The 24,684-nt window shown below is 54.0% G+C and overlaps 3 protein-coding genes across 4 annotated transcripts; 2 read left to right on the top strand and 1 right to left on the bottom strand.

Annotated features, from left to right (window-relative positions):
• Positions 1 to 4: 4 nt before the first annotated feature.
• Positions 5 to 15,452, top strand: GANAB (glucosidase II alpha subunit). Of its 2 annotated transcripts, XM_007091970.3 has the most exons (25): positions 5 to 102; positions 2,765 to 2,869; positions 3,014 to 3,122; positions 3,336 to 3,463; positions 6,956 to 7,135; positions 7,651 to 7,716; positions 8,521 to 8,590; positions 8,760 to 8,847; positions 8,935 to 9,031; positions 9,284 to 9,464; positions 10,065 to 10,218; positions 10,434 to 10,669; positions 10,752 to 10,878; positions 10,983 to 11,062; positions 11,292 to 11,435; positions 11,537 to 11,633; positions 11,962 to 12,063; positions 12,241 to 12,484; positions 13,314 to 13,378; positions 13,572 to 13,648; positions 13,761 to 13,835; positions 14,011 to 14,124; positions 14,246 to 14,358; positions 14,522 to 14,622; positions 14,761 to 15,452. In XM_007091970.3, the coding sequence occupies exons 1-25, from the start codon at positions 65 to 67 to the stop codon at positions 14,868 to 14,870; spliced, it is 2,901 nt and encodes a 966-aa protein (XP_007092032.2). In that variant the 5' UTR covers positions 5 to 64; the 3' UTR covers positions 14,871 to 15,452. The 2 variants fall into 2 exon arrangements, with proteins under 2 accessions (XP_007092032.2, XP_007092033.2); XM_007091971.3 differs by lacking the exon at positions 7,651 to 7,716.
• A 1,995-nt stretch (positions 15,453 to 17,447) lies between these two features.
• B3GAT3 (beta-1,3-glucuronyltransferase 3) lies at positions 17,448 to 22,168 on the top strand. The gene is made up of 5 exons (XM_042957677.1): positions 17,448 to 17,703; positions 18,825 to 18,999; positions 20,442 to 20,802; positions 21,016 to 21,306; positions 21,663 to 22,168. The coding sequence occupies exons 1-5, from the start codon at positions 17,622 to 17,624 to the stop codon at positions 21,759 to 21,761; spliced, it is 1,008 nt and encodes a 335-aa protein (XP_042813611.1). The 5' UTR covers positions 17,448 to 17,621; the 3' UTR covers positions 21,762 to 22,168.
• Positions 22,169 to 22,317: 149 nt separating this feature from the next.
• On the bottom strand, positions 22,318 to 24,647 carry ROM1 (retinal outer segment membrane protein 1). Its single transcript, XM_042957676.1, has 3 exons — positions 23,586 to 24,647; positions 22,947 to 23,193; positions 22,318 to 22,829 (listed from the first exon to the last, which is right to left on the bottom strand). Exons 1-3 carry the CDS (start codon positions 24,173 to 24,175, stop codon positions 22,611 to 22,613), a joined length of 1,056 nt encoding a protein of 351 aa, XP_042813610.1. The 5' UTR covers positions 24,176 to 24,647; the 3' UTR covers positions 22,318 to 22,610.
• Between the last annotated feature and the right edge of the window lie 37 nt (positions 24,648 to 24,684).

Raw genomic sequence — 24,684 nt, 5'->3', positions numbered from 1 at the left:
ATACGTGGCTCAACGCGCGCGGGGGGAGGGGAGGCTCGGGGTCAAGGAGCAAACCCGGCACAAGATGGCGGCGGTAGCGGCAGTGGCGGCGCGTAGGAGGCGGTGAGGAGCCCGGAATCCCGGGGCACGCCCGGGACGCCCCCAGGCCCCCCAAGCCCCATATCTCTCTTTCCTGTATGTCCTCCTAAAACTCTGTCACTCACGGCCTCGTGAGCACCCTTTGTCTCTCTGGAGGCGGCCTCAGGCGCCCCCAGTTTCCTCGCGGTAGATCCGCGCGGCGTTGGGGGCCCTTGCTTCTGGGGCTTCCCGCTCCAGCCCGGCGGCTCAAGAGGGCTGCAGCCGTTTGCTCTTCTTGGCTTTGGCCGCTCGCAGCCGTCCCCCCTCGCTTGGCGGCTCGCGGCGGTTAACGCTGCCGCCTCCTTCCTGCAGTGCGCGGGGCCATCGGGGCGGGGGACGAGACGCGGCCCGGCCTCCGGGAACGCAGCCTGCTGCCCCGCGGGCCCCTCAGCCGGGAAGCACCGCGGCTTGCTGTCCGGCTTGCACTACCTTTCTTGCCCTACCCCCCCAGAGTCCCGGACCCTGCCCTGCCCTTGTCTTCACGTGGACACCAACCCTGGCTTGTTCGGTATTCACGGTCTCTGGGCACGTTAACTTCACGGCCTGCCTGGATGATGGTGCTCAAACACAACATGCAGTCGAATGGTTTGGTCTGCGCTCTCGAGTTTATATTACAAAAAAAGCAAAAACCAAAAACGGTTCAAAACAATCACCAGCGCCACAAAGCGTTTACCCGGACCTAACGGATATACCGGGGTGGGAGAGGCATGTACTGTCAACCAGCAGTGAAAAAAAGATTGGACTGTAAACTCAACTCTCTGGAAGCCTGTGATCTGAAACAATAAACGGGTGCATCTTACCCTGTGGCTCATTCCTGACTTTGGCTTGTGACCGCCTCTTGCTCTGGGGCGTTCAAGGCATCCCTGAGTACATAGAGCCTTCCAACAGGTCACATTTGAAAGATCTTTTAGAAATCCTATCCTCATTGGCATTTCTCCAAGCCCATTTTATAGATTGTGCAGATAGTACTCCAGAGGGTATTTAAGTCTGATTACTGCTGCTCTGGGCAGGTAGACCTGGGGTCAGTGGTGTAGTGTGCCTGCTGCAGTCACTCCTCAAGAGTTGGGCCCCAAACCTTGCTATTGAATTTTCTGGTAGCATTTCTTCTGCTGGTTTTGCTACTGATTATTCCTGGTTGGCCTATCAAACCACAGTGCCTGGTGTTTTCCTCACTTTTCTGTGTGGCCTGACTTCCTTTGCATATTCTTCTGGAACTGGAGGGCTTACTGTGTTGGGTGATTTCCTTTCTGGTGATTTTCCTTAGTTTAGGTTTCAAGCCACTATTGAGGCTAATGCTGGATACAATGTATATAGTAAGCCCTACCCTTTAGCTACCTTGTTAGCTAGTAGGTTGCAAACTTTTAAGGCTGAGAAGAAAGGAATCATGTGTTGTGTTTTCTCCCCTATTTGGAACACCTGCATCAGTCACTGGAAAGGATGTTTAAAATGCAGATTCCCGAACTCCCGGGATACGCACTTAATAAGTCCTGCAGGTAATTCTTAACAGACAATAAAGTTTGAGAACCTCTGTTTAGGGTTTACTCAGAATGCGCGAACATATCTTTCAAACTAACTTGTTCAAATAAGCCTATTAGTCCCTTTTCTGTCATTTGAGAGCACATTGGGGAAGTGACAATTTGTGGTAACCTTGGGGTAATGGTCCTTAATGACGCAGGCACTTTTCATAAGTTGTGTGCTGTATTGTGTATCGTGAAGTATGTGGGCCCCGGAGTCAGGCAGAGCTGAGTTCAGTCTCAATGTCACCCCTTATTAGCTTTTCAGTTTTGGATGGATCATCCAACCTATTATGCCTCAATTTTCCCATCTGGGAAAAACCCCAACCCTACATTCACAAAGACAATAACGAAAAAAATGAAAAAGAGGTAGTGTGTATAAAGAAGTGGTTTTGAATGGTGGTTGCCCATTAGAGTTGTTTTGGGAAATTTAAAAAAACTGACGCCCGGCTTCGTGCCACTTCGGTCAGAATCGCTGGGAGCGAGACCCAGGTGTTGGCACTTTTAAAAACTGCAGGGAAAATTGAAAACTAGGGATATAGGCAGTTAGCCAGGCCCCTGGAGGAACCTTAGGGCTCCGTACATGTAGCGGTTATTTTTTGTTTTTCAGGCTTAGGTAGTGGTAGTGGTGACTTATTTTGAAGATACAGGAGTAGACATCAGAGGACCAGTATGCCTAGGGTGCTGGGGATGTTAGGACTCTATTGTGATAGCAGGCTAGCTGAGGGTACATCCTTAACATTTTCACCCTAGCTCCCCCTGAGGCCTTGCCCGTGGGAAGGCCTGGCTCGCTTTGTTTCTCTTTTCCTCACACGGTACCACCACTTCCCCCGGGACTGGCTGTTACTGCTCCTTTCCTCTGAGAGGCTGATGTAACCAGAGTCAACACCAGGGCCTGTGAAGGCCAAAGATCCTTTGTCCACTTCCTGTGCCTTTTGAAGGGAAGGTGTGAGCGAGCCAGCTTGTCACGCCTGACGCTTCACCCCATGTCCACTCTGCCTTCTTTTCTATTTAACCAGACTCTGTCTTTCTCCCCTTTTAGGGTTGTGGTGGGAAGGGGCCTTTACCTCAGGAGGTGGAGCCCTTTCTGACCTCTGTGCTGATCGTTCCCTCTTTGTCTTCTTTCTCCTCAGGTCTTGGACAGGTTTGGTACTCACTTGTTTAGGTGTCTGTCTGGGAGTTACCCTTGCTGTGGATAGAAGCAACTTTAAGACCTGTGAAGAGAGCTCCTTCTGCAAGTATGATATTTCTTGGAGAGTGGGATGGAAACTGGGGTAACGTGGGAGGTGCTGTGGCAGATTGGGTAGCCTGGGGACACTTGAGGTGGTAGAGGGACCTAGGAACATCGGGGAACCCTGCCACCTTCCCATTTCGCTTGGCAGGAGGCAACGGAGCATACGGCCAGGCCTCTCTCCGTACCGAGCCTTGCTGGATTCTCTGCAACTTGGTCCTGATGCCCTCACAGTCCATCTGATCAACGAGGTCACCAAGGTCAGGGGAGAAAAGGAGGAGTCTGGTGGGGGTGAAGAAATGGCTAAGGGGTAATTCGGGAAAGGTGAACCTGTAGCCAGCCAACATCCTTTCCCAACTATCTGGGGATTTTAGGAGGAATAAGGAGGAGACCCCTCAGGAGGGAGTGAGTTCAGAGGGCATTCTGTGGTGTAGCCCTCTCCCTTCGCCACATCCAGACCTCTGCCCCCACAGGTGTTGCTGGTGCTGGAGCTCCAAGGGCTTCAAAAGAACATGACTCGGATCAGGATTGATGAACTGGAGCCCCGGCGGCCCCGATACCGGGTGTCAGATGTGTTGGTGGCTGATCCCCCTACAGCTCGGTAAATTTTTCCTGAGAAACCTATCCATTTCCGCAGCCTCTTTCTCCTTCTTGATGCAACTTTATTTGACTGACTTTCTTTTCTGCTTTTGGGTAACAGCTCACTAGCATCTTGCCACTCTCCTCAACCTTGCTCCATTTCTCCCTCTGCTTTATGTATTTTCTCTTTCGCTTTTTGTCTTCTTTCATTCTGCAAACAGCTGTTGCCTCCGTTTCTGTGCCAGGCCCGGGCTAGGTGCTGACGATGGGAGAGGAAATAAACAAGGCCCCAGGTCTTGCCCTCCAGCATTATGTCTGTGTGGTTGGTTCCTCCCTTACCTCTCCTTCCGATTACTTTTCTTTTTTTCTTTCTTTCTCCTCAGATACTCGGGATAGGATTACTCAAATTCTTGAGTCATGCCACGCTGTCATTATGAGTATTCCGTGTATGGCTCTCTCTTTTTTTTTTAAGTTTGCTTATTTATTTTTTTCAGTAATCTCTGTGCCCAATGTGGGGCTCAAAACCATGACCCCAAGATCAAGAGTCCCGCGCTTTTCTGACGGAGCCAGCCAGGCACCCCGTGCATGGCTTTCTATTAAGTACTTAATTTACAATTCGATATGATGAACCCTCCACGTTGTATACCCTTTACCCAACCCAACCATATACTTCTCCCTGTCCTGTGCCCCTGATCACCCCCACAGGTGATTGTTATTCTCAAGTTTATCATTCCCTTGTTTTTTTGTTCTTACAGTTGTATCGTGTATGTGTAAGAACATATGTACACAAACATATTTGTATTTACGTGCCTAAGCCATAAATTATGTAGTTGTGTTTGGTTTTGAGTGTTACAGGGCAAGTAACTTAGTGAATGTGGGCTTCTAGAATTTCCTTTTTTTTTTTTTTTTTTTTTTAACATCTATTTATTTATTTTGGGGGAGAGAGGGAGCAAGCGCACATGTGCAGGAGAAGGGGCAGAAAGAAAGGGAGAGAGAGAATCCCAAGCAGGCTCCGTGCTGCCAGTACGGAGCCTGGCTTGGGGCTTGATCTTACAAACTGTGAGATCACGACCTGAGCCAAAATCAAGAGTCGGGTGCTCAACTGACTGATCCACCCAGCTGCCCCTGGAATTTCCATTTTTTGCGTAACTTTATATAGCTCTGTTGCATGTAGCTTTAGAAATTCACGTTTACTGCTGTAGACTATTAACGTATGAATATATCCCCCCCCATTGATCCCTTTCTACATTCAGGGGCACTTGGGTGGTTCCCAGTATTTCTGCTATTCAGAGTGTTGGCGTGAGCACTCTTGTCCATGTCTCCTGTGTCCGTGTGCACGAGTTTCTCTTTGGGGCAGGGCTAGGAAAGGAGCCACAGAGTTGTAGAATATGGAAACACTGTTTTCCAAGGTAGAGCCGGAGCAACTGACAATTTACACTTCCACGAGCAGTATAGAAAAGGCCTCTTTGACCCACATCTTCTGCAACCCTTAATACTATTGGACTGAATTTTGGTTGATAGAATGGCTGTAGAATGATGCTGTGTGGTTTTCTTGGCTTCGTTGTCTTTCCCAGTTTTTTAGTGAGACAGCACCGCTGCACATGTCTGTCTGTTCTGGTTTATAATTCTGTGAAACGCTAGTTCATAGTTCTGCTCATTCTCCTGTTGTTCATCCTCACTGATTTGTAGAAATTCATTAGTTTGGTTTTTTTTTCTTTTTTTTTTTTTTAAAGTAATCTCTGCACCCAAGGTGGGCTCAAACTCATAACCCCAAGATCAAGAGTCGCATCCTCCACCGACTGAGCCAGCCGGGTGCCCCAGAAATTCATTAGTCGTTTTTTTTTTTCTTTTTATGCTTATTTATTTATTTTGAGAGAGAGAGAGAGTGTGTGTGTATGCGCACGGAAGTGGGGAAGGAGAACAGAGAGAGGGAGAGGGACAATCTTAAGCAGGCTCTACGATGTCAGCATAGAGCTTGATGCGGGGCTCGATCCCATGAGCCATGAGATCATCCCCTGAGCCGAAATCAAGAATTGGATGCTTAGCTGACTAAGTCACCCAGGCGCCCCATTCATTAGTCTTGATCCTTTCTCACTTACCTGTATTGTAGCTCTATCCTTTTCCAGTTTGTAGCTTATCTTTTTACTCTCCTAAAGGTGTCTTGAAAAAAATTTTTTATTTTAGAATAGTTTTAGATCTGTAGTGCAAGGATCTTACGAGAGTTCTTGTATACCCTGCACTCCTCTTTCCCTGTTGTTAGTATTAATGCAGTACATTTGTCATCCCTGATGGCTTGATATCATTGTTACTAACTAAAGTCCATGTTTTATTCAGGTTTCCCTAGTTTTTATCTAATAAAAGTTTATCTAATAGTTTTTATCCTTTTTCCAGGATCCCCCCCTAGGATAACGTATTTAGTTGTCAAGTCTCCTTAGGCTTCTCTAGACTGGGACAGTTTTTCAAACTTTTCTTGGTTTGATGACATCTGAATGAGAAAATTTGGATTTGATAAGCAGGAATTCTGGATTTGAAATGTTGTCATGAATATCAATCTTTACTTTCTGGTGTTAGCACTTTCTAAGTTGTGTTTTCTGTGTTTTAATGTTTATTTTTGAGAGAGAGCGTGTGCAAGCAGGGGAGGGGCAGAGAGAGAGGGGGACAGAGGATCTGAAGTGGGCTCTGTGAGATCATGACCTGAGCCGAAGTCGGACGCATAACTGATTGAGCCACCCAGGTGCCCTCTAAGTTGTGTTTATTTTTTATTTGTTTATTTTTTTGAGCGAGAGAGGGCTCGAGTGAGGGGCAGAGAGAGAAGGAGGGAGAGGGAAGTGGGGCTCACCCAAAGCGGGGCTTGAGCTTGCCCAATGCAGGGCTCGACCTCACCTGAAGCGGGGCTCAAGCTCACCTAGTGAGGTGCTCACGCTCATGAACTGTGAGATCATGACCTGAGCCAAGGTTAGATGCTTAACCAACTGAGCCACCCAGGTGCCCCTAAGGTATGTTTAAATAATTCTCTATTTCAAAGTCAGAAAAAAAAATTTTTTTTTCAAGTTTACATCTTCTAAAAATCTTACCTCAGGGGTGCCTGGCGAGCTCAGTCAGTAGAGCATGTGACTCTTGATCTCAGAGTCATGAGATCAAGCCCCACGTTGGGTGTAGGGATTACTTTAAAAAAAAAGTTAAAGAATCATAACCTGTCTGGAGTTGATATTAGTATCTAGTATGAGGTAGGAATATAGATAGTACCATTTTCTTCCTATTCCCAAAATGTTTTTCCTCCTTCACTATCGGATAGTCCTTTCCTCACCGAACTGCCATGCTACCTCTGTTACATTTGGAACTTCTACGTATGCTTGGGTCCGTTGCCCAGCGCTTACCTGATTCCTTTGATTTGTCCATCCTTGGCACTGTCCCCACACGCCTATAGCCCTTCGCAGGTCCCCTCTCTTCTGAAGTGTCGTGACTACTTTTGATCCTTTGCACTTCCTTGTATCCCTTCTGATCTCTTTCCCAGGCTTTCTGTCTCTGGCCGTGACGACAACAGCGTGGAGCTTACTGTGGCTGAGGGACCCTATAAAATCATCTTGACGGCGCGGCCGTTCCGCCTTGACCTGCTAGAGGACCGCAGCCTTCTGCTCAGTGTCAATGCCCGAGGACTCTTGGATTTTGAGCACCAGAGGGCCCCCAGGGTCCCGTGAGTACGGGGCCTGGGACCGGAAGGGACCTGGTGTAAAAGAGCCTAGGGGTGTGGTGGGTTTGGCACTGGTTCCCTGGGAGGGGACAGGGTGGCAGGACCACCAGGTAGGGGGCGGGGGCTGGGAGAAGCTGACTCTCAGGGAGGGTAGGAAGCAGACCCGGGTCACAGTTTTCTCCGTTTCCTGTACAGACCAGGAGGCAAGTCAGTTTTGTCCCTGAGCTGTACCCTGGGCACCTCCTCTGGGAGGCCTGCCTGGGTCTGCCTTTTCCTCCTTCCCCTCTCACACCATCACATTTCCCAGATTTATTTTCTTCCTTTTTTTTGTTTTTTTTGTTTTTGTTTTTTTTGTTTTGTTTTGTTTTGTTTTGTTTTGTTTTGTTTTGTTTTGTTTCTTTTCCCCCCACCCCCCCATCTCTGGAAGTTTGTCGACTGAAACTCACTTTTATGTTTCTGTTTTTGTGTTGGTTTTGTGCCTCCTTTCCCCCTTCCCTACCCATCTCCTCCTGCCCCAGTTTCTCGGATAAAGTTAGTGTCACGCTCGGTAGCATTTGGGATAAGATCAAGAACCTTTTCTCTAGGTAAATCCATGGCCGCTGGTACTGTATCTGTTCCTCTGCCCTTACCTGCCCTTTACTCTGGCCCCCAAGGGAAGGTGCCCCAGACCTTCCCATGCCCCACCCTGCCCTCACCCTTCTTTCCCCAGGTATGTGGGTATCTGGTCACTCTTCCCTGTTCCCTTGGCTGGGAGCCCCCTGGGAGAAGGAAGATGAAATGCTGGAAGTCCTTGAGGAATGTAGGCAGCTTCTTGCTTTGCCAAGGGGTGGAGAGATACTGCCTGTTGCTGGGGTTTCTAGCTCTCAGCTGGGGCGCACTGAGGCTCTAGGTAGAGCTGCTTGCCAGCTGCCCTTGAAAGCATTCTTTGGCAGAACCTCTTGTTTGAGTCCCTGCATATATCCGTAGAGGCTTGACCATGGTATGACCCACTTGCCTTTGTAAAACCCTGGTGTCAGGCCAAGAGGCCCGGTGACAGTAGTTGGGGCCAGAGTCTCGGAGGCAGCATAGCCAGCACTGGCATTCCCAATGCAGGCACTGGAGCCATCCTGCCTGTCTCTTCTGGAAGCGGGCAGAGGCTGGGGATTTGGTCCTGTGTGTGGAAGGCCCCTCCTGGTGGCATTTACTCATCTCCCTTCCTCATTTCTCTCCCCGTCCTTGGCACATTTATCTGCTCGCTGGGGTCCCTCACCAAGCTTTAACATTCAGTCCCTTCCTCCAATGCCTTCGTTCCTTTGGACCCTTGGCTCTCTATTCCCTTACCCCTCCTTCCACTAGCCCCTCGTCCCTGCCCCCTCTGGATTGGAGCAGACAGCTCTCCTACCTTCCAGGCAAGGATCAAAAGACCCAGCTGAGGGTGGTGGGGACCAGCCCGAGGAAACGCCTGGGGACGGTGACAAGGCAAGTCGGTGGGCCAGGTGGTTGGGGCACAGGGCTGGCCGGGAGGCTGGAGGGGAAAGGCCCACAGGAAATTTGAGCTCAGTTCTCCTCATCGGAGACGGAATTTAGAAAAGGGTGGGGGAAGAGAGAGCTATGTGTGATTGGAGGTGGTCTGCTTTCCTCCTCACAGCCAGAGGAGACCCAGGGGAAGGCAGAGAAAGATGAGCCAGGAGCCTGGGAGGAGACATTCAAAACCCACTCTGACAGCAAGCCATATGGTGAGGGACCGCAAGAGCCTTGGACAGGGATGCAGGGACTCCTTGTCAAACGGGAGTTCTGGAGCCCAGTTTTTGCTTTCCTTCCAGGCCCCACGTCTGTGGGTTTGGACTTCTCTCTGCCAGGCATGGAGCACGTGTATGGGATCCCTGAGCATGCTGAAAACCTGCGGCTGAAGGTCACTGAGTGAGTCCCATGGTGACACCAGGACATGGAGGGGAGGGGAGAGAGAGGTCGGGAGTTGAGGCTGTGGGGTGGTGTCCATGCAGTTTGGATACTCCAGACAAGCCTGAACCACTTCCTGAGGCCAGATCTCCTTGGTGATCAGAAAATTCTTCAAGTAAGGGTAGAGGAACGAGTTCTTATTACTCACCTATATCTGTGGGGTGGAGGTTGTGAGTGCCACAGCCTAAGGCCAGTCTGTCTGTCTGCCTTCAGGGGTGGGGAGCCGTATCGCCTCTACAATTTGGATGTATTCCAGTATGAGCTCTACAACCCCATGGCCTTGTATGGGTCTGTGCCTGTGCTCCTGGCACACAGCCCTCACCGAGACTTGGGCATCTTCTGGCTCAATGCCGCAGAGACCTGGGTTGACATATCTTCTAACACTGCAGGGAAGGTGAGTGTGCAGGCGGGGAGCAATGAGTGCATCATCAGGCCTGAGACAAACGAATGTGCTAGGGCATTTGCTTTAAAGAGGCTGGCGGGAGGCCCACAGGGGTACCTGTTTGGGGACTGCAACGGAGAAGAGGCCCTTGGCCTTGGGAGCAGCATGTGAATTCCCCAGTAATTTCCAGAAAACACATACTAATGGGGAAGGTATTGCCCTTTCTGCACTTATTGTTGGTACATTTCTTATTGACTCCACATCACGTACTAGATACTTTTCTAGGTGCTGGGAATGTATTGCTCATTGAGGTAGGAAAGATCCTCGCTGTCAGGGTGGAAGACAGACGTTAGACATGTAACAAGGCAGGGGAGTTCAGTGGTGGTAAGTGCTGGGAAAGAAATGCAGTGGTCACGTGCTGGGGATGGGGACAGTGCTGCTTTTATGGTGTGGTTCGGGAAAGCCTTACTGAGGAGGTGACCCTTCACCTCCTCAGCCCAGAGTGACTTGTTAGGAGCCAGCTGTGTGAGGATTCTGAGAACACTGGCTTTGTCGCCGGGTCAGGGAAGAAGAGGGTAGGTGTTAGACCTGTGTCTGTGGTTCCCTCTGTAGACCCTGTTTGGGAAGATGCTAGACTACCTGCAGGGCTCTGGGGAGACCCCGCAGACAGATGTCCGCTGGATGTCAGAGAGTGGCATCGTTGATGTCTTCCTGCTGCTTGGGCCCTCCGTGTCTGATGTGTTCCGGCAGTATGCCAGCCTCACAGGTACGCGCGTCCCCTCTCTGCCAGCCAGCAGCCTCCTTTGCTGGCCCTTGTCTTCTTGAAAGGGATGACTGCATTTTCAAAAATCCTGTGCCTCAGCCTACTTCCTGGCTCCACACCCTTCGCTTTCTGTCTAGTTGACAAACTTCCCTCGATTTCTGGGTGTTCCCATTGGCCCCGGGTTGGGCCTGACCCCACTGTGACCCCCGTGCCTGCAGGGACCCAGGCATTGCCCCCGCTCTTCTCCCTCGGCTACCACCAGAGCCGCTGGAACTATCGGGATGAGGCCGATGTGCTGGAAGTCGATCAGGGCTTCGATGATCACAACCTGCCCTGTGATGTCATTTGGCTGGACATCGAGCATGCTGATGGCAAGCGGTACTTCACCTGGGATCCCAGCCGTTTCCCCCAGCCCCTTACCATGCTCGAACACTTGGCCTCCAAGAGGCGGAAGGTGAGAGGACTGTGGCCATGCTTAGTCTTCTCAGGCACAGCAGCCCTGGAGAGCTCTGAGCGCCCATGTTCCTTGCCCGCAGCTGGTGACCATCGTGGACCCCCACATCAAGGTGGACTCCGGCTACCGCGTACACGAGGAGTTGCAGAACCGGGGTCTGTATGTCAAAACCCGGGATGGCTCTGACTACGAGGGCTGGTGCTGGCCAGGTAGGTGGGCCTAGAGTTGAGGGAGAGGCTGTCGTGAAACCAGGAGTTAGGATGGTAGCCCTTTGGCCCCTTGGAGGTTGACAGCCACCCTTAACTTGTCCTAGGCGCAGCTGGGTACCCTGACTTTACCAATCCCACGATGAGGGCCTGGTGGGCTAACATGTTCAGCTTTGACAATTATGAGGTACGCCAGCCCCTCCCCTCCCCGCGTCTGTCCTTCCCACCCTGCCTCCGTGAGTCTTGTCATTCTCCGCTGGCCAGCCCTGCTGTGGTTGGCTGCCTGTATCTATCCCGAGGCTTGATCCTGGGAGGACCTGAGAAGGGCTTCTTTTTGCATTCCTAGGAGTTCTTTCATAGTTTGTCATCTTTCTCTCCTTTGTCTTTCTGATCCTATTTCTGCCTTGTGTACTTAGGGCTCAGCTCCCAACCTCTATGTCTGGAATGATATGAACGAACCATCTGTGTTCAATGGTCCTGAGGTTACCATGCTCAAGGATGCGCAACATTATGGGGGCTGGGAGCACCGAGACGTGCATAACATCTATGGCTTCTATGTGGTAAGAGGCTGAGTGAGGAGGGCCTGAGGGTCGGGGAACTCGCACCAGATGACGGCAGGCTTTTTGCTCCTCACCACCCGTCCTCTTCTGTCTCCACCCAGCACATGGCGACTGCGGAGGGGCTTGTGCTGCGCTCTGGGGGCCTAGAGCGCCCCTTTGTCCTGAGCAGGGCTTTCTTCGCCGGCTCCCAGCGTTTCGGTAAGACTTGGAGAACAGAGCTGTGGCAGAGGGTGTGAAGGCCAGATTGGAAGAGTGACGCGCCAAGGCCTGCTTCTCCGAGCAGTCCGTCCACACAGCTGTCCTCTGAGAACAGCGCACCGCATCCCCCACCCCGCTGTCCCTGGTACTCAAAGGGAACCAGGGATCGGGGGTCCTGTCCCCTTTCAAGTGCTTTTGTGCATTTTGCCGTGCCTTCGTCAACAGGACCCTGGGGGCCCTAGAGTGGACGTGGCAGGTCGGAGGAGTCAGCTGTATGAAAAGCGGAGCCCTTCACTGTCTGCAAACTCCATCTCCCTGTCTTCCTTAGGAGCTGTGTGGACAGGGGACAACACTGCTGAATGGGACCATTTGAAGATATCTATCCCTATGTGTCTCAGCTTGGGGCTGGTGGGACTTTCCTTCTGCGGAGGTGAGAGGGGGAGGAATTGGGGGTCTTGGTCTGGTGGGAGAGGAGCAAGTAGAGGGCGCGGGACCCAGGCGTGAACAGAGCAAGCTGAGGGTCCAGGGTGGGGCCTGGGGGAGCTCCTTAGGCAGCAGCCCTCCTTCACCCACTTTTCCAACCTGCTTCCTCCCTCCCCTTTCTTAGCGGATGTGGGCGGTTTCTTCAAAAATCCAGAGCCAGAGCTCCTTGTGCGCTGGTACCAGATGGGTGCCTACCAGCCATTCTTCCGGGCACACGCACACTTGGACACTGGGCGGCGAGAGCCCTGGCTCTTACCTACTCAGTACCATGACATAATCCGAGATGCCTTGGGCCAGCGGTATTCCTTGCTGCCCTTCTGGTACACTCTCTTCTATCAGGCTCATCGTGAAGGCATTCCTGTCATGAGGTAAGGCATTCAGCTGGGTCTGTGTAGAGTGGGTCGAGGTGGCTGAGGGACAGTGGGGACTGGGTTCCATCTCTGGGCCTCTCTTGTCACCCACCAGGGCCTTATAAAAGAGGGAGACTCTGGTTTCAAGGTCAAGAGTAAGAAAATAATAAAGGGGATGAGTAGCAGTAAACATTACTGCCAGGCGTTGTTCATCGCTATCCCCAGAGGCTGAACCAAGGCAGACGAGTCCTTCTGTCCTTGGGAGCAAGACAGACGGACGTATGCAAATATACAAATAAGAAAATTGCCAACAGTGCTCTTTGAAAAAATAGAACAGGGATATGGAATTAATTTCTACAAATGGCCTTCTTAAGAAGAAGGGCATGTGAGAGGTGGCCTGACTAATGAAGAAGATGGCCTGTGACCTCAAGGAAGAGTGTTCCCACAGAGGAGGCTGCAAGTGCAGAAATTGTACAAGTGGCAATGAGTTTGTTGTGTTCCAGGAATAGAAAGCCTTGTGTGTCTCAGGGTAAGGAACCGGAGAGAGAGGTAGAAGATGATGTGGGAGAGGAAAATTTCACCTGACCCAGGACGACAAAATGGCCACTGGAGAGTTGCGGGGAGAATGTTTCAAGATGGGACAGGGGAGGAGGAGGCAAGGAGATGGGTTAGCAAGTTCAGTGACTAGCCCCAGGGTAGGGTGCATAGCTGAGGCCTTCAGGTCAGTTGGGCTGTCTGGTTGCAAGCTCCTGGGTCGTGCTGTTCTTTCCTCCAGTTCCTGGGGCAGCATCTTTGACATCTGCCAAGACAGCAGGTGCCTTCCTTTCTTGTCTTGCTTCCTCCCTAGGCCCCTGTGGGTGCATTATCCTCAGGATGTGACCACCTTCAGTATAGATGATCAGTTCCTGCTTGGTAAGAAACGGGGAGGGCAGATGATGGTGGGTTGGGATAGGGCTGAGCAGTGAGCACCTGTGGTGGTTTGGGGGGGCGGGGGTGGCTGTAGACGCCCAGGGAGGGAGGAGTGAGTGAGGCTGGGCAGGCGTTCTGGTGCTCCCTGTCTGGGAACCGACCCCCTCAGTTCACAGTTGATTCTGGTGTGTCTTAGGGGATGCGTTACTGGTTCACCCCGTATCAGACTCCGGGGCTCATGGCGTGCAGGTCTATCTGCCTGGCCAAGGGGAGGTGAGTTAAGGAAGAAAGGGTGCGGTGGGGAAAGGTGGTAGAGGCCAAAGAGGGTAAATGGGATGGGGGCCCTGTGTGGTGAGTGACCAAGTATCTCTCCTGCCACCCACAGGTGTGGTATGACACTCAGAGCTACCAGAAGCACTATGGTCCCCAGACCCTGTACCTGCCTGTCACTCTAAGCAGTGTGAGTATGCCCAGCCCAACTGCCAGCTCCATCTGTCTGTAAGTTTCCAGAAGGAGAGAGTGTGTGCTTCAGGGTCCAGGACTTAAGTGGGCACAGATGGGGAAGAGCAAGAGACACTGCAGGGCCCAAGATGGGACAGTGGGGCAACTTTATCCCAGCGCTGCTCTCGCCCTAGATCCCCGTGTTCCAGCGTGGAGGGACCATTATCCCCCGATGGATGCGGGTGCGGCGCTCTTCCGACTGCATGAAGGATGACCCCATCACTCTTTTCGTTGCTCTCAGTCCCCAGGTGAGCACATGGACAGGGAGCCCCCTCAGCCCTCTGCTCCCTTACTGGGCTTCAGTCCCCCGCGGAGTGCCCCTCACTCCCTCTTGGGCCCAGGCTCTCATCCATCCTACCTCCTGCTCAGGGTACCGCCCAAGGAGAGCTGTTTCTAGATGATGGGCACACGTTCAACTATCAGACTCGCCATGAGTTCCTGCTACGTCGGTTCTCATTCTCTGGCAACACCCTGGTCTCCAGGTAACGAAGTGCCCATTCTTCCTTGGTAGCCTCGGGGATGCTCACCGCACATTGTGCTCTTCTCTTGTGTTATGACCTTGCGTATGACCTTGTTTAAGGTCTCGTCCTTCCTTCGGCTCTGACATCTTTCTCCCTGATGGGCATTTGCTTTTGCCCCCTCTAGCTCAGCAGACCCCAGAGGCCACTTTGAGACACCCATCTGGATTGAGCGGGTGGTGATAATAGGGGCCGGAAAGCCAGCAGCCGTGGTACTCCAGACAAAAGGTGAAGAGCAAGGCTGGCCCCTGGGGTGGGGACAGAGGGGATGTAGGGGCGGGGCCGGGGACACCTTGCCCATAGGAAAGTAGTTGCTGTGCCATAACCTGTTGCTATAGGTGTGGAACTTTCTTTTTTTTCCACCAGGATCTCCCGAAAGCCGCCTGTCCTTCCAGCACGACCCTGAGACCTCTGTGTTGATCCTGCGCAAGCCTGGCATCAGCGTGGCATCTGACTGGAGTATTCACCTGCGATAACCCAAGGGATGCCGGGGGGTGGGAGGGGTGCGGCGGTGATAAGAGTTCCTCTTCCTTCTGCCTTGGAGTGTGACCCTCCCCACACTTCACCTTTCTTATCTGAAGACCCAGATTCTGCCAACATCTGGGCAGGAGGAGAAGCTGTCCCTGGGCTCTAACTTCCTCTTGTGATCTCCCGACCTCTCCCACCCCACTGACACCGTCTCCCTCCACTCCCCCAGCACTCTGTTGCTCTAACTGGAGCACATTCACCTGTGAAGACCTGGGGACCACGAGGCCCTTGCTTTCTCTTTTTTTCCTTTCTTTTGGGGGCCCTGAATCCCCTCCAGACCCTCTTCATTCATACCTCTTGTGTGTTGATGCCGTTTCTTGGAAGAAGATGAGGGCAGTGAGCTTTAGGGCTCCTTTTCTCCTCCCCCTCCTCTCCCCACCAAACTGCTCTCCCTCCTTTTATTTCTTCCTCCTGATTCTTCTCTGTCAGCGCTCCCCTTTTTATGCCCCACTGATACACTGGGACCACCCCTTACCTGATAAGGGATGAATGGATCAAAGGAGTGAGGTTGCTGGAGAACATCCTCTTCCCTGTCACCCCAACCTTTCCTCTCCCTGATTGCTTCTAGAGCTGCTGCAGTTCTGACAGGGGCAGTTCTGTCTCCCCTGTCCCTTAGGGGGAAGAAGTGTCCACTCTCCTTTAAGAGGGGATGGGCATTAAACTTCTTTGGCCCCCTTTTTGTCCCCTTGAGGGGCATTCAAGATGGAGAAATCAGTTGTGGTTTCATTGAATCACGGTCACCTGTATTTATTGTTCCGAGAAGGCTGAGGGTGGGGGGAGATGATCATGTGTGCCCAGGGTTGGCCCGAAGCGCTGGGCGGGGGGTGGGACAGGACTAACTGGGGACAAGGGGGAATATTTGTGGCAATTTTTTTTACTTCCTCTTGGCCCCCAGCTGTGACAGGTTTTGATAAAAGGAGAAACAATAAAGAGATAAACCATAAATAACTGTTGGTGTCTGGATTCTAGTTCTGGCCTGAGCCACAGACCCTTAGAAGAAGCCCGAGGGGCTGAGATTTTCATCTAGCTTCAGCATAAGCCTCATCGGTTCAGCAAAATGAACAAGTGCAAGTGGTCTTCAACTTGCCAGAGGCCAGTGTTTTCACAGAGGAGTCCGGCAAGGTCATCAGATTTTAGTGGGCCTAGTTAATCGTGGTGACCAGAGAGGCGCCTGGGTGGCTTCTTCGGTTAAGCATCTGACTTCCTCTCAGGTCGTGATCTTGCGGTTCATGGGTTTGAGCCCCGTGTCAGGCTCTTGTGCTGACAGCTCAGACTGGAGCCCGCTTCAGGGTCTGTCTCCCTCTCTCTGCCCCTCCCCCACTCGCACTCTTTCACTCAAAATAAACATTAAAAATATTTTTTTAATGGCGTCTGGGTGGCTCGGTTGAGGGTCCGACTTGATTTTGGCTCAGGTCATTATCTGGTTTGTGAATTCGAGCCCCGCGTCGGGCTCAGCTCTGGCACTACAGAGCCTCTTTGAGATCTTCCTCTCTCTCTGCCCCTCCCTTGCTCGCACTCTCTCAAAAATAAATAATAAATTAAAAAAAAAAAAAATAGTGGTGACCAGAGCTGATGGGGTCCCTCTTGAATAGAAACAGCTATTTAGTCTGATGCTCTCACGAATTCCCCATTGTTTCAGTGATGGGAAATAGTTCTCTCCATTTTGTAGACAGACGATCAGTCTCAGATTATTTTATAAGAAACTAGAGGGTTTTGTTGTTTTTTTTTTTTTTCCCCCCAGGGAAAATGACTCCTCAGGAAGGCTTGTGCCTATCAATAGTTAGGGTATGTGTCCTTGGAACGCTCAGCTCAAGAAATACATATATTTTTATTTATTTTGAGAGAGAGCGCAAGTGGGACAGGGGCAGAGAGAGGGAGAGAATCCCAAGCAGGCCACACTGTCAGCCCAGAGCCCATGGCAGGGCTCAAACCACCAACTGTGAGATCACGACTTGAGGCAAAGTTGGACGCTTAACCATCAAGAACTATTTCCAATTTTTTGGGAGGTGGCCCACTGCCTTGCACCCCACTCCCTACTCCCCCCTACCCTGCCCCCTATTGTCACCTGTTTAAGAAATGGTCAGAGGAAACAGTGCAGATCTAGAAGGGGCAGCAAACTGCATCATGGCGATTTCGCAGTTTTTGTCAACTTTGGTTACTTGTCTGTAAAATGGGGACAATACCACCTATGTCAGGATTCTAGTGAGGAATGCATGACAGACACCCAGAGCCCAGGCCTGGCACGTGAGAAGTCCCAGATTTCATTCATTCGTGTGACGAGTGTTTGTTGAACTGTTACTGGGTGCTGTGACTGATAAATGAATGAATGAAAATAAGAAAATCTAGACACAGGGACTGGCGTTCAAGGGGAAGGTTTCAACGTCGCTCCCACCAGGCTTCTGACTGCCCGCCACGCGAGCGCGACACGCCGGATATGACGTCACCCACTCCCGTGGTTCCCAGAACTAGGCTGTGGGACCGGAAATTAACCCGGGGGGCGGTGTGCAGACTGACCGGAAGTGGGCACGGGCGGGCGCTGTCGGCCCCAGCTCCCGGGAGCCGGTGGAGAGGCGCGTGAGGAAGGCGGGACGCGGGGCGGGGCCGCTGCAGGGGCGGGGTCTGCAGGCTGGCGGGTGGGGGGCGGGGACCCCTCGTGTCCCCGGGACCCCGCCTGCCCGGGCGCCGGCGGCGGCACGGCCATGAAGCTGAAGCTGAAGAACGTGTTTCTCGCCTACTTCCTGGTGTCGATCGCCGGCCTCCTCTACGCGCTGGTGCAGCTCGGTGAGCGGGGCGGGGCGGGGGTGCGGCGGGCCCGTCCGAGGGCGCCAGCCGCCTTGCATCCCGCCCTGGGGATGAGCCCCCGCGCAGACACCATTCAGCCGGCTCGGCCCTCCGACAGCCCTCTGCGGCCGCCGGGCGCACTCCCCTCTCTAGAACGCACCGCGGCTTCCCACCGCACCTCGGATGAGATGCAGACTCCTTCCCAGAGTCCGCAAGGCCCCGCATGATCTGTTGCCGTCCTCCTTTCCAACCCCATTTCCTTCCCCACTCGCTCGCTCTGCTCCGGCCACACAAGCTGCATGACAGTTTCTCGAAAAGCCCACGCTCATTGCTGTCTCAAGCTCTTAACCTGTTCCTTCTGGCTGCAGTGCTTTTCTCCCAGCTCTTTCCTGGCCGCCTCTTTCTCATCCTTCAGGTCTCAGCTCAAATGTCACCGCCTCAGAGAGGCCTTCCCTGACCACCTTAGCTAGATTAACTCTTCTTTTTCTGGATTCTCTTTTATTCTCTATCTTAAATGTTTCCTTCGTGGCCCTTATCACAATTTGTAATGATTTTACTAATGTGTTTCTTTGCTCAGTGTCTGCCTCCTCCACTAAACTGAAAGCTCCGTGAAGGCAGGGACCATGTCTGTTTTACTCCCTGCTGTATGCCCAGCACCTAAGGCTGTGCCTTCTACGAGGAGCATTCAATAAATATTTATCCAATAACGGAATCAATGAATTTTATGAGTCTTTGCTTATAGAGCCAAGGGAACAGATTGAATGTTGCCTCTTACTCGGAGATTTAGGGACCAGGCTTGATCCTCAGGTATTTAAAAGACCGCCCTGTTTCAGGAGATTGACTTCCTTATGGCTCCAGAAGGCAACATTAAGGACCAGCAGGTAGAAGGGATGGAGGCAGATGATCAGCTCGATATCGGAATGAAAGCTGCAACAGATGGAATGTATTGAAGTTGGAGAGGGCTGCTGATTGAGACCACCAGGGATGTAGAAGAGGCTGTTGGGGAAGTTGTCAGGAGATGACTGCACTGGCTAGGAGTTGAACGAGAAGGTTATGCCCCTCTGGGATGCTCAACGTGCTGTGTGTGGTTCTCTGCCCCCATCCCTGCTTCCTGGGACCAGGCCAGCCATGTGACTGCCTCCCTCCCCTGCGGGCAGCAGCAGAACAGCTTCGGCAGAAGGATCTGAGGATTTCCCAGCTGCAGGCTGATCTCCGTCGCCCACCCCCTGCCCCTGCCCAGCCCCCTGAACCTGAGGCCCTGCCTACTATCTATGTTGTTACCCCCACCTACGCCAGGTACGGGCTCTGGTACGCCCAGGAGGCCTGGCACTGGCCAGGAGGTGGGGGTTGGGGAGGAGTCTGGGGAGTCACCGGGCCAGGGGGTGTTTCTCAAACTAGGGCACGCCAAGTGACAGGATAAATGAGCCACATCTTTCCTCAAAGATGTGTGGGAAAATGGTTGTTTTTCCATTGAAATGGACAGGGGTACACTGGGAAATAGAATACACAGCTCCTGCCAAAGTTTGAGATAGAGCCATATAGTTTCAAAGAAACGTTCAGCTTGCCCGAGTTCACTCTCTCTCAGGGATCCTTTGGGGAGAAAGCTTGAGCACCCCTGACTCAATTGAAATAGAAAAGGCCTTGGCCTTATGTCATGCCAGTTACGCCAGCTGTGATTTACAGTGTGTTTACTCTCTACCAGGCACTGTGCTAAGGGCTCTCCTTTCTTTTTTTTTTTATTTTTAATGTTTATTTATTTCTGAGACAGAGAGAGCCAGAGCATGAGTGGGGGAAGGGCAGAGAGAGAGAGAGGGAGACACAGAATCCGAAGCAGGCTCCAGGCTCTGAGCTGTGAGCGCAGAGCCCAACGCGGGGCTCGAACTCACAAACCGTGAGATCATGACCTGAGCCGAAGTCAGTCGCTCAACCGACTGAGCCACCCAGGCACTCCTACTTTTTAAATTTTTTTTAAATTAAATATAGCTTTATTATTGATACAAACCAACTGGGGAACATGGTTTTGGGTCTGTCGCTAAAGAGCCTACTAACTCCTCCCTGGAATCAGATGGCTGACCCGTCTAGGCACAGCCAGCTGTCAACCCCGTCCCCTTACACACATGCAACACCAACCCTGGGACGGACAGACTGTTCTGAAGGATCAAGAAGCCTAGAAGAATAACCTGGGCCACACCTTCCCAGTTTCTTGTCTAAACTCTGGAAAATTCCCTGGAGAGGAAGGAGGCAAAGGACTCCTCTAAATACCTCTATCTGGAAACCCAAGCACAGGAGGAAGAGGACCTGGTCCTAAGGGTATTTTAGAAAGTCATTATAATTTAATCTTCAAGATGACATTGTTGTAAAGTACTGTTCATCCCATTTGATAACAGAGGAAACAGGTTTGGGGAGATCTGACCCATTTCCCCCCAGTGTCTTACCTAATAAGTAACAGAACTGGCATTCAAACCCAGAGCTGTCTGATTCCAAAGCCTGTGCCCCTTAACGTGTAGTCTCCCACAGCCAGAGCCCTTGGGTTGAGGCGAGTGACAGACACGGGCTGTACGAACAGGGGAGGTGAATGAATGCAGTGTGAAATTGACAAGCGAGAAAAGGAGTTTGGATATTGGCTGGGGAAAGACCACGGGGGATACTAGAAGGGGCTCAGGAGGAGCTATGTATACTGGCTGGAGTGAGTAAACGGTGCCCACCCCTCGCCCTCCTCTTCATCTCTCCCCCTGCAGGCTGGTGCAAAAAGCAGAGCTGGTGCGGCTGTCCCAGACGCTGAGCCTGGTGCCCCGGCTGCACTGGCTGCTGGTGGAGGATGCTGAAGGCCCCACCCCATTGGTCTCTGGGCTGCTGGCGGCCTCCGGCCTCCTCTTCACACACCTGGCAGTCCTCACCCCCAAGGCCCAGCGGCTCAGGGAGGGTGAGCCAGGCTGGGTTCGGCCCCGTGGTGTAGAACAACGGAACAGGGCCCTGGACTGGCTCCGGAGAGGAGGGGGCGCCGTCGGGGGAGAGAAGGACCCCCCCCCAGCCGGCACCCGGGGAGTCGTATACTTTGCTGATGATGACAACACCTACAGCCGGGAGCTCTTTGAAGAGGTGAGCACCGGAGGTGGGGGAGGATCGGGAGGGAGGCCAGGGAGGGAGGCCAGGCGGGGCCAGCTTTGCCTGTTGCCCTGGTTACCAGTGTTGCTCTAGGCTGCTGTGTGAGGAGGGGGAGCAGTGGGCCGGAGTGACCCCAGCGGTCCTTCCTGCTGCTCCCTTGTCCCTGGGCCACCCCGTGTCTGTTTCGTCTCTTCTGACCTCTCATAGATGCGCTGGACCCGTGGTGTCTCAGTGTGGCCTGTGGGGCTGGTAGGCGGCCTGCGATTTGAGGGCCCTCGGGTACAGGATGGCCGGGTTGTGGGCTTCCACACGGCATGGGAGCCCAACAGGCCCTTTCCAGTGGATATGGCAGGATTCGCTGTTGCCCTGCCCTTGCTGTTGGCAAAGCCCAACGCCCAGTTTGATGCTACTGCTCCCCGGGGCCACCTGGAGAGCAGTCTCCTGAGCCACCTCGTGGATCCCAAGGACCTGGAGCCGCGAGCTGCTAACTGCACTCGGGTAAGGGGTGAAGGCGGGCAGAACTCTGGCTTTGGGATACGGCAAGGTGATGGGGGGAAAGTGGAGTAAGGCCTTGGGGAGGAGGATCACAGGGTGGGTGTCTGAACCACGAGGGACCTTCCAGGGCCCGGACTCAACCTTGCCGACGGCACTACTGCAGGGGAAGCTGGGAGCCAGGGAAGGAAAGTGGTCCCCTGGGCACCCATGTAGCACAGAGCCGGTGAGGGGCCTCTATTTTAGAGGCACTAAAGCCTCCTGCCATTCACGCTTTGGAGCCAACGCTGTGTGTGTAGAGGGGGTGAGTGGGTCCACTCTACACAGAGGGCCCAGTTCTAACCGAAAGCCTCCTGGGACAGGTTCTGGTGTGGCATACGCGGACGGAGAAGCCCAAGATGAAGCAGGAGGAGCAGTTGCAGCGGCAGGGCCGAGGCTCAGACCCAGCTGTCGAGGTGTGATGGCAGGCCCCACCCTGACTACCACCTCCTCAGGCACAGACCTGGCGGACTGGGCCCCTGGCCTGCCCAGGATCCGGTTTTCCTAGTCCTGACCCCTCAGAGCCGGGGCGGTGGCCCCTCTGCCCCCTCAGCCCCAGGGCATGGCCCAGCTGCTTCGCCCCTCCCCCAGCCTGCCATGTGGCACTGCCCACAGGCTGGGGACAAGCAGCCCTTGTATTGAGCCAGGTCAGCCCTGTCTGGGGCGGAGCAGAAGGACAGGCACTCAGGAGGGAGGGCTGCTGAGCAACCGGGCAACTCACTGGGGCTGGGCATGCCCTGGGGGGGGCTGGAGGAGCTGGGCTGGACCCTCCCCACCTGAGCATGCTGACCCCCTCTCCTACCTCCAGAATAAAAGATCTCAAGCTGGAGGGGCCTGTGGTTTCCTTCATTCCACACATTCTGGCTCTTGCATTTAAGATCTTTCCCAGAGTCGAAACCCAGGAGTCCTGGCTTCTCTATCAGACAGAAATCAATTCTCCCAGGGCCCCCCAACGCCCTTGAAAGGAAGATCGGTGGCTTCAGTGCAAAAAGCTTTATTGAGTCTCTGTGCCAGGAGCAGTCGCCAGCCCTTCCCGTGTCGCTTTCCCATCACCCTGTGTTTTCTCTGTTCCCCACTGGTTCCAGCCGCAGGGGCTGAGCCCCGGCCACCTAGTTTTCCTGCCGCCCCCAGTCCAGCTCGGTGACTATCCTTAACCCCTCTAATCCCAGGGACCCCCCCCCCTCCCCCACCTGGAGCCTTGGTATGGAGTTGTGAGGTTTTCAGTGTTTGTCCATCCCTCCCCTTCCCCCCTCCCATTCCCCATCAGGCCACTAGGCCTCAGGTGGACCCTCCTTAGGAGGTGCCTCTTCCGGTGGGGTCTCCTCAGGTGCCGGCCTGTGAGCAACCCCTCCCTGTCGCCACGCTGTTTGCAACATGTCCTTCAGCCCGCTGGGAAAGAGGTAGCCCTGGGTCTCTCCCTCCCCATCGATGACTCCTCCGAGCCCCTCCAGTGCTGTCTGCAGGTACCGCAGGCCCAGGAGCACCAGAGTCTGTGGGGGAAAAGCAAAGGGAAAGAGGTCAGTGAGGGTCCACCGCCCCAGGGGCCAGAGCTGGAGGCAGCGAGGAGGCCCAGGTGGAGGCAGCCCTCAGACACTTTGCTGACTCACCTGCAGCAGGAAGGTGACAGCCAGCATGCTGCCCAGCGTGCTCGCCAAACCCTGCAGGTGCCCCAGCAGCACCCCGTGGCATCCTTGCGCCCAGAGGTTTAGGTTGGGCTGACGCGGATCAAAGAGCGGGTGGGCATGGGGGTCTGAGAGCCGGTTTTGCAGGCAAGGTCTGGGTGAGTGGGGGTTGCAGCAGGAGAAAGGGACACCGTCGATCAGATACAGGCCCTCCACGTTGCTCTGGATGCGGCTGCAAAGGGAGGGGGCAGGGGAGTTAGGGCGTCTGGAAGTCGAGGCCTGGAGGAAAGGCTGCCGGGCACAGGAATGGAGAAGGGAAACAGGAAAAAGACCTTCACTGACTGGTTTGCTGTGTGCCAGGCGTGCATAATTCATTTATCCTCACAATAAGTCTGTAAGATCGGTCCCATTAGCTCCATTCTACAAATGAGGAAATGGGCCCAGAGCTGTTTGGTAACATGCCCTGGGTCACACACCTGATAGATAGCAGATCTGTAACCCAGTCTCTCGATCACTAGGCTCTATTTACTTCCTATCTGGGTAAGGTGGGTTTCAAGGGATGGGGAGGAGGAAAAGGAGGGGAAGGAGGCCAGGAGGAGGGGGGCGGGGGAATAAGACACTCACTCCACCACGTCCTGGTCATTGGGATCCAAGTAACGGCTGCTGACCCACTGGACCCCAAACCAATCCTTGTACCCGTGGCGCCCGCAGCAGTGGTGCCTCAGCTGCAGCTCATCCAACAGCCGTTTGGCATGACAGTGTCCGGGCACCTCTGTGTCTTTGTAGTGAACCAAGGCAGTCCCCAGGCCCTCCTCCAGCCCTGTGTCCAGACTCCCAGGTAAAGCCAGGGCCAGTCCCAGGGCCAGGACCAGAAGACCCCCGCCCCCAGCAGTGCCAACCACCAGCAGCGGGCCTAGGACCTTCCGCCAGGGAGGGTATTGAGCTGCGTCCAGACTGGCCCTGCTGGTCCCTGCACCCACCAGTCCTGTGCCCAAAGCCACCGCACCAGCTGCCAGGGCAACCCGGGGCAGGACAGCAAATGGGCAGGAGGGAGCCAAGAAGGTGCTGAGGTGCCACAGCTGGACCTGGAGGTGCCCGCTATAGAGGAGGGTGAGGCCACCGGCCAGCGCCAGCAGCCAGGAGAGGAGCCAGAGCCCCTGTGCCAGACGGATGCGGGGCTGGAGGGGCAGCACCAGGGGCAACACCGGCGCCATCTCCCATCTCTGCCCAAGGGAAAGCGGAGCTCTCAGGGACTAGGGTTGGCCGGCGCAGGGTGCTGAGTCAGCCCAGCCCGGCTTGAGCTGGGCTAATGCCATCCTGACCCCAATACCCTGGGAATCCTCCCACCCCCATCCTTAATAACCCGCTGCCCTGGCCCCTGCCAGCCCCAATTCGAGATGCCTTGGCCTTGCCCCTTAGGAAAAGCCCCGCCCCCGGGCTAAGGGCCCATTTCATGACCCCGCCCCTGCCCCCTCGCGGAAGTGGGGAGGGGCCGGTCGGCTCTGCCCCTAGGGGCTAGGGGCAGGGACTCCGGGACCAGAGAGGACCCCAGGGATTCAGGGGGCGGGGATCCCTGGAGGGCGGAGGCCCAGAGGGGGCCCGGGGGTCAGCGGGTTAGCCCTGCCCGGGGACTGAGCCGCGAGGCCCGGACAGGGAGGGGTTACCAGGCGGCCCGGCCCCCCCCTCGTCCCGCCCCCCCTCCCGCGCTTCCTGGCGGCTCCGC

Source organism: Panthera tigris, chromosome D1 (genome assembly GCF_018350195.1).
Source record: "Panthera tigris isolate Pti1 chromosome D1, P.tigris_Pti1_mat1.1, whole genome shotgun sequence".
In the NCBI taxonomy this organism is placed as follows: Eukaryota; Metazoa; Chordata; class Mammalia; order Carnivora; family Felidae; genus Panthera; species Panthera tigris.
The sequence above is the reverse complement of the archived record's forward strand: the minus strand, read 5'-3'. Positions and strand labels throughout refer to the sequence as shown.

Coding starts and splice junctions, on each gene's coding strand:
- GANAB (XM_007091970.3), top strand. CDS start 65: ATGGCGGCGGTAGCGGCAGTGGCGGCGCGTAGGAGGCG. Junction 2,870..3,013: donor GAAGAGAGCTCCTTCTGCAA/GTATGATATTTC, acceptor TTCGCTTGGCAG/GAGGCAACGGAGCATACGGC. Junction 3,123..3,335: donor TGATCAACGAGGTCACCAAG/GTCAGGGGAGAA, acceptor CTGCCCCCACAG/GTGTTGCTGGTGCTGGAGCT.
- B3GAT3 (XM_042957677.1), top strand. CDS start 17,622: ATGAAGCTGAAGCTGAAGAACGTGTTTCTCGCCTACTTCCTGGTGTCG. Junction 20,803..21,015: donor GCCGGGAGCTCTTTGAAGAG/GTGAGCACCGGA, acceptor GACCTCTCATAG/ATGCGCTGGACCCGTGGTGT. Junction 21,307..21,662: donor GAGCTGCTAACTGCACTCGG/GTAAGGGGTGAA, acceptor CTCCTGGGACAG/GTTCTGGTGTGGCATACGCG.
- ROM1 (XM_042957676.1), bottom strand. CDS start 24,175: ATGGCGCCGGTGTTGCCCCTGGTGCTGCCCCTCCAGCCCCGCATCCGT. Junction 23,194..23,585: donor AATGACCAGGACGTGGTGGA/GTGAGTGTCTTA, acceptor CTCCCTTTGCAG/CCGCATCCAGAGCAACGTGG. Junction 22,830..22,946: donor CTGTCACCTTCCTGCTGCAG/GTGAGTCAGCAA, acceptor TTTCCCCCACAG/ACTCTGGTGCTCCTGGGCCT.